The 7,710-nt window shown below is 34.2% G+C and overlaps 1 protein-coding gene across 4 annotated transcripts in view; it reads right to left on the bottom strand.

Moving 5' to 3' along the window:
* Nucleotides 1-1,017: 1,017 nt before the first annotated feature.
* Nucleotides 1,018-7,710, bottom strand: part of SLC12A7 (solute carrier family 12 member 7) — a 119,543-nt gene continuing 112,850 nt past the window's right edge. For 3 of the 4 annotated variants that reach the window (XM_059475159.1, XM_059475176.1, XM_059475151.1), the window contains 3 exons: nt 5,867-6,048; nt 2,431-2,564; nt 1,018-1,974 (listed from right to left, as the gene is read on the bottom strand). In XM_059475159.1, coding sequence (XP_059331142.1) covers nt 1,883-1,974; nt 2,431-2,564; nt 5,867-6,048 — 408 coding nt within the window. In that variant the 3' untranslated portion in view covers nt 1,018-1,882. Of the gene's footprint in view, nt 1,975-2,430; nt 2,565-5,851; nt 6,049-7,710 lie in introns of those variants that run through there. The other variant, XM_059475167.1, reaches the window with a different exon arrangement.

Genomic DNA, 7,710 nt, shown 5'->3' with positions numbered 1-7,710 from the left:
CCAACCCTATTCTAGCTTAGATGCTGATACACCACGGGACAGAGAGAGGCCATCCAATCAACTATCTGAGCCTGGGAAATCCAAAGTCCCTATAAAAGGGGCAGACATATTAAACCCATTGCTGTTTGCTGATGACCACTGGTGTTGTGTCATGTTTCTGTCTCCAACCCACAACCCCACATATCAGTTCTATAAATGCCTGCTGATGGCCCTGCACCACAGCCCAAGGAGTGCCTTTTAATATGTCCCATGAAAAGCTTAGAGCCATCTGGAGTGCAGTAGGGGCATCTGCTTCTGTTTTTCTTCTCCTCACTGGCCTGAGAATGTTTTTTAATTCAACTGACACACTGTGCAAATCTAGAACCTTCACATGCCTCCTGATCTGTCCACAGGACCTCCATGTGCCTTTCATTGTACCTAAGAAACCAAGGAGTGTTTTTGGTGTGCCCCCAAGGTACCTCTGAGTGCCTATGCATAAACCTATTCCTAACCAAAGGCATACAGCTCACACCGAGTGGTATACAGGGACATTCTGGTGTGCAGCATGCCTTTCCAATTCCCTTTTGAAGTATCCCAGCAGTGCTTTTGACTCATCAGGTGTTCACTGGGCTGCCTGATTACCTTTTATTCCCTCTGTTCCTGTGCATCAAACTACAGGGACAGGCTTTGTCTTACATCACCTGAGTGTTATGATAAAAACACTGGCCTTGAGCCCAGCCAGGGACTTGGGCACTGCATCACTCTTGTTCTAGTCTGAGAAACAGACATCTTGATTGTATTATAAAGGAATTTAAAAAAAGAAAAAATAAAATAGATAAAATAGTGGCTTATATGTTTAAACAGACCTATTCTTTTTAGAGCAGAACAGTCTTCTGATACACTTTAGGTCTTAAACAACATTTACAAAACTAAAGACTGCCTAAAAAGGAACAGAATTGTAAAAGAAGCAAAAGGTTTCTATTGAGCATCTAAACTAAACTACTCAACAATTTCAAATGAAAAACATTTAGGAGTTCATTCAGTTCAGAAAAACGGATTTTATTTCAAACAGCAGCACATACATACAACATTTTCAAAATATAAATATTTGAAAACAAGAGACTGCATTTCATTAACCACCTTGTGGTTTATCAACTGTTGAATTATATTTGGAACCAGGTGGAGTTTGTGAACCATAGCCTTCCTGCAAGTTGGATGCTCTCATGTTTCATTATTGCTATAATCACGCAAAATAATGGTAACTGCCAGTACCTCATAGAAAAGAACTCACACAGCTTATCTGTTTAGTATCATCTGGAGGTTTCAGCTACCTAAGTATTTTTAAAACAGAAATGTTATTTTTAACAGGTATGGCAAATAACGAACTTCTGGGAAACACTTAATGCACTTCATAAACAAATTTGATACATCTCTGAAGCAAGGTTCCTGAACCACAACTAATTCCAAAAGAAGCAACATAGCAGCATTTTGGTAAGAAAAAAAGACAACCTTTTCTAAAACCCTTCGCTTTTATTTAGATGCAGAGCAAAGATTAAAATAATCAAAAGTCGCTGACATTTCTATATCTTTAAAAACACGATTGCATTACCAATTTTTTTTTTATTTTACCACAGCTTAAGAAGTGTCAGAATATGTTACATATAAATATCCTAAGCCATTCACCATTTATTAATTCACCATTTAATAATTTTCTACATAAATCTGCTTAAAATGTTATTTAAATAGAACATCTTCTAGGGAAAAAAAAACGCATCATCAGAAGATTCAGCTTGAAGCTAATTTTCAATGCACTAGAAGACACCGAAGCTGCTCAAATTATGGCAAAAACTTTGTTTTCTTATGGTGGGGGGTCTGTTGTGTTTGAAAAACACATGCACACAGATTAAGAATAAATGGTGATCACTTCACGTCCACTGCCTCGGACTAGGAGAACTCTATCTAGACCTTCTGTCAGAACTTCCAGAAATTCCATGTCTGAAATATCATTTGGTCAAGGAATTTACTCAGAAGAAAAATAAAATATCTAGTAACTTCTCAAAAAGTTTTTCATATAATGAAAAAATAAAGTTCAACAATTTCATCAGAGTATTTCTGTGTCCCCCTTTATTGTCCTGTTATCTGGTTATTCAAGTGGAAGTTAAGCCTAACTTGGGGGACATTCCTAGTTTTGCCCTACTCATCTACAAAAAAAGATAAGAATAGGAAATTTTTCAATTACTTCAAAGTTAAGGAAATCCTTTATATCAATAAACCACTCCCCCAATCAAGATTTTTTTATCTTTTACTTTTTAACTCTCTTTATGTCATTTTCTTTTAGGCAGACTTACGCTTACCCTACTCAGTAATGGTTATCCCAACAGGAAATGGCAGAATCACAAAAAATGTAATTCTCAATTTCAAGAAATATGGAATCAGTACAGTAGAGGATACAGTTTTCATCCCCTTTTCTGTTTTTAGGCGGTCCAGGCATATTCAGGAGGACCAGCTGAGCATGTTGTGATTTATTAAGCACTACTCCATTAAGCTTCACAGCAGTGTGCATTCTTCTCACATTTGACTGATTCCTAGCATGCAAAGAAACATTTTTAAGTATTGTTATAACACTTACGTAATTGAATCATACAATATTTATTTGAAATTATAAGTATGTAAAACAAGGTATTTTCATGGATACTAGTATATGTACATATTCAAAATAAATTAAATGTAATACTTTTGGCAAGAACGTTTAACTCTGAAATTCAAGCAGTTCCAAGTAAATTGCCAAAATGCACAAATCTTCCAGTTGTCCATTATCTTTTACCAAGATGAATTAAAAATGATTTCAATAGAAGTTACAGGTCAGATGAGAACCACTAAGAATCTTGTTTATTGACTTACATAAAAAAGTAACTGGATTTATACAAGAATTTCCAAACAATGAAATTACAGGACTGCAATGGAAAGATCAAAATATTTATGTTGTACAGTAAAAGACTTTACTCATGCTCCTTTGGAAACATTACTAAATTCTACCAGTTGGTGAAGAAAATTCAGAAACACCATAGAATTTTGAAAAAAATGCTAACTTCTTATGTTGTAACAGTATGGCAGTAAGCAGTGAAATGAAATTGAGCTTATCCCTTTACACTATCAACATTACCTAATATTTTCCTTGTTTCACCTACAAATATAATTGTTGTAGATCTGTGCACAAGAAGAAAAAACTGCTAGGGTTTTTAAAATGTCCTTATTTTAGTATCTCTTTTTATGGTTCAGTGGTTTTTCAGAACAAAAGAACAGTTTCCTTACAGTTCCTGAGAAACAGGAACTGTGTGTAGAGTTAACCAAGGTTGGAAATAAGTCATATGCTACAGTGTGACAAAAATATTCAAACTCTACCTTAGTCCATTTATCTACAAAATCTGCTGCCTAAAAGTAGGGTTTGTATGTTTGGTTTTTTCCCCCAAATAAATAGTTAAAAGTAATTTGGCCTGAAATTCAGTGGCCAGTGGAAACCAGCCCTATCAATGATTCTTCATGCTCTGCTACCTCCCATCTTCCCCGCTATAAGAGAATGATATTTCTAAAACTGAGTTTATCTGTCCCTCCTGGAAGATTTTCTATCATGGTGGCCAGCTATCCTAAGAACCAAGTGTACAAAAACTATATATGGAACAAAGGAAAGCTTGAAGTTCCATTTTTTGGAAGCAGAATTACATTTTGAGAAGACTAAAAAGAACTATGAAGAGAGGCAAGATTGTCTAACTGAGAAGCATAAATATTGAAACTGAAACATTGTTAAACTAAAAATAAAATGCAGGGTGTAACTTTGTGACAGAGTGGGCAAAAATTCAGCATTGAAATAAAGGCTCATGATGTGTAAAATGTGAACTGAGGCTAACATCACTTATCCTTCAAGCACGGGTGGAACTGAAATCATACACAGTAGACAAAATAAACTTCCAAAATTTTTATAAGAAGCTCAATTTGTTAAGCAGATAAAATTAAGAAAATACTTAACTCTTAAAAAAAGCAGAGCAGTCAAGTGAGTTCCACTCAAGAGATGTTGTATTCCATTTTTGTGTGCTGTCATACCCAAAGTATGTCTAAACTTATGTTATTTCTACACATGCATGGGTTGGTAGAACGCAGGCAAGAACTGACTTTTGATGAAACATGAAAGTTCCCTTTATGAACAAATATTCCCTACTGTCCAAGTAGTTATAGAACAATGGGAGCCTATTTTTCCAGAAAAAAGAATTCATTTTTAATGTAGTTAAATAAAACACTAAATATGCTGGTGCAGAGAAGTACTGTCAAGCTTTATATTCTTACAGAAACTATAACACAGGTTTTGTGACTTACCTTGAATAGAAAGTTGATCATATTTAAGAGAATATTAAAAAGTCACAATGATATTTTTTCAGTGATGTGCTAAATCAGAGTGTATTAAACAAGAAACAAAAAAATACATGCATTGCAAATTACAATTTAGAAGCATGCACACAATGTACAAGATCACAATAACCAGAGAACCCAGCCTCTGTTGTTTAGGTGAAATGAAATTTAGACTTACAGATTTTCCCATTCTCTATGTGAAAGGGAAGCAAATGCATAGAAAAAAAAAATTATGCCATCAGGTAAAGTCAACATCATCATCATTATCATCATCATCATCATCATCATCATTATCATTATTATTATTATTATGCCATTTTAAAGTCAACAATATTAATATACTGTACAGGCACACCAAGTTTGAAATTTAATTTCTACCCAACTATATACAGTAGTCTTAAAATAATAATATCTGAAATCAGTGTTTTGCACAATTCTAAAGTAGTAATAGGAAATGTTTCAAAGATATGAATTTTAAAAACCCCTAATAATTAGAGCATAATGCTGCCTAGGACAATGCTTTAGAGCATGAGCACAATAATTTTTGGAATGTGCAGAAGGCAAGCTACTTCTAAAGAGCTCAAAGCAAATCCAAGACTCAGGACTTTAAGGTACTAACTTTAAATATGCTGTCTAACTGCATTGCCTGCAAGTCCTAGATTTAAAATGTGTTTCATTTAGATATAAAGATTTCCCTTGACATCCACAGTTTTGGTTTGGTCATGTGTAGAAAATAATTTAAGCTATGTTTCTAAGTGCAGCTTTCTTGCAGAGCTAAGAAAAGATGCATGTGCATGCTTAAAATCACAACATGAGGAAACAAACAAGCTGGTTTCCCTCTGTCATTGTTTTTGTGTATACTATGTTCGTTTGACAAAGGGAGTAACTCTTATCTATTTAAGAAAAAGACATAAAGGAACATTTAAACAGCAAATACTTAATATAGCAATACATTTATATTTACACAAGTTTTCTATTTCTTTAATTTACAGGATGAGCGTTGAATGTCCATTCAAACAAACAAAAAAACAAACAAACAAAAACATCCCACTCCCATCTCTTCCCAAGAAAATACCCCCATATCCAAAATCATGCACCTAAAATCAAAAACATAAGCTAAATGTCTTGAAAGTCTATCTGCTTCTTTGGAACTCCCTGTAATACCAAACACAATAAAAATACAGGGACATATACACTAATTTTTCACCCACATGAAGAAATAAAAAGTTTTCATTATAATAAGCTTTTTAACACATATGCTTTCTGGTACAATCCAGAAGTTGAGTTAACAGCTTAAAGTCTGTCTTCCACCCAAGTCTATGTTATTTTTATAAGGCTGCCATTTAAGTTAATGAAATTTTAAATAAAACAGAATCTCTTAAAAAGCAAAACCCAGATAAAACAACAAACTAGAACGCCCCCTCCACCCCCCCAATGAAATACACACAATGAAATAAAAAGCTCCAAATACCATATGCATACTTACGGCTTCATGTTGAAAATATCTTTAAAGCCAGACACATTGGAATCCTTGTTTTTATGCTTTTCCGCTACAAACTTTTCTTTAGTCCAGGTCATTTGCACTTTCTCTGGTACAGCAGCAGCCACACTTGCTTCAACTGCTGGAGCAGAGCGTGAGGCAGTGTTTTTATCATGGATCAGCTGAGCCTGGCCACAAAACAAATAATCACCCCACAATTCAGCCAAAATCAGCATTTGTAAATTACATGTTATTACAGTTTTGAAAAGGAGTTTCACAGCGGTAGAACCAAAGAAGCTGAAGAAAAATGCACCTTTACTTTGTGAACAAATATGAGACTACTGTAACTTCAGCATGAAATGAAATTGCTTGTAAAAATGTTCATATTTTGTTTATATTTGCAAGACTATATCTTATGTGGAATGTTACTTTTGTAATGAACTAAAGTGAGGTTGAATTCCACCAGAGAGTACTTTATTAACATCAGGGTGTTTTGCCAATGAAAAACTTTAAAGCCAGTATTATCATTGTTCACAAGTTACATTATTTTCTCAGATACTGTTGTAAACATTGTCCATTTCACATGCCTTTAGCTGAACTACAACTATGAATCTCTGATGCCAGTATGAGACTGGCTGATTTGAAGTCTAGTTATAGATTTAGATGATTTATGCCTACAAGAGCATTTTACATAACAAATCTAACAAATCTAGCTATGAAGGGGTCTTCTCTTCCCTTTTAACAGTAGAAACTCTAATCAATTTCAAGAACAAAAAAGCGCATATGCATGTGGGAAGAATATTGTGTTTTCTATTTTCCATTCTCCTTGCTTCTTTGGAGGAAAAGAAGCTTAAATATCTAACACATTATTTACTTACTTTCCCTCATAATACTTTGTCCATAGGCTTCTCTGTTTCCATCAAACACAATACAAATACAGTACCTTAGACTCTAAAAATTATAAGTGAATTGATAATTGGGGACAGGATTGTGTTTGTGCTTTGAAATTTTCTGTTTTGGAGGTGGTATTTATTTTATCCTGTGATTGTTTGCTTGTTTGCTTTTTGTTTAAGATATTTAACAGTTCTGAAAGCTATTCAGAGACTTAAATTGAGTTGAAGCTCCTGTTCCATTTGGGAATTTCAATTATTCATATGTTAGACATAGTCATGGTCCCTCGACATACCTGGTAATTAAGAATTTTGTGCAGGTCAATAAAAACCATGAATAAAATCCAAGCAGATGAGAATTGTACTTTCATTCTCAGAAAAGCAATTCCTCTAGTGGTTCACAAACTGTAATTGCGGGTGGTTTTAAATGCCTTTGAGCTTCCGTATATTCCCTAAATTATTTCCTAGTCCCTATCCTTCCAGATTTCCAAATTCTGGAGTTCAGTTGTGAGGTTCACATAAATATCTCTTAGTATGATGGTCTTCCTACATTCACAGATGATTAAATGATGAGTCAAGACCACAAATCAGAAGTTACTCTGAATACAGTTTTATCATGAGAATCAAAAAAGCTAACAAATACATGCCAATATCATAAATACCATGCAGCAGTATCCAATGTACTAAAATTTCAAAGGAACAACTGTAAGATGAGTTCAGTACAGCTATGCTTCAATGGAAGAAAATTTGCCATTTTTAGAAAGACCGTGAGACCAAGAGAAATTCTGGACCTATAATACATGTTTATAAAAATGCAAACACAACGAAAGCACATTCTTGTTAGTGCTATTTTGATACTAAATTCAATTAATGAAACCAAACAGCTTGTTCTCTCACTCCATGATGAAAGGGAAATACAAAGATATACAGCACTTCTACAAACTAGGCTACACATTTTAC

Source organism: Ammospiza nelsoni, chromosome 1, assembly GCF_027579445.1.
Source record: "Ammospiza nelsoni isolate bAmmNel1 chromosome 1, bAmmNel1.pri, whole genome shotgun sequence".
Classification (NCBI taxonomy): Eukaryota; Metazoa; Chordata; class Aves; order Passeriformes; family Passerellidae; genus Ammospiza; species Ammospiza nelsoni.
The sequence above is the reverse complement of the archived record's forward strand: the minus strand, read 5'-3'. Positions and strand labels throughout refer to the sequence as shown.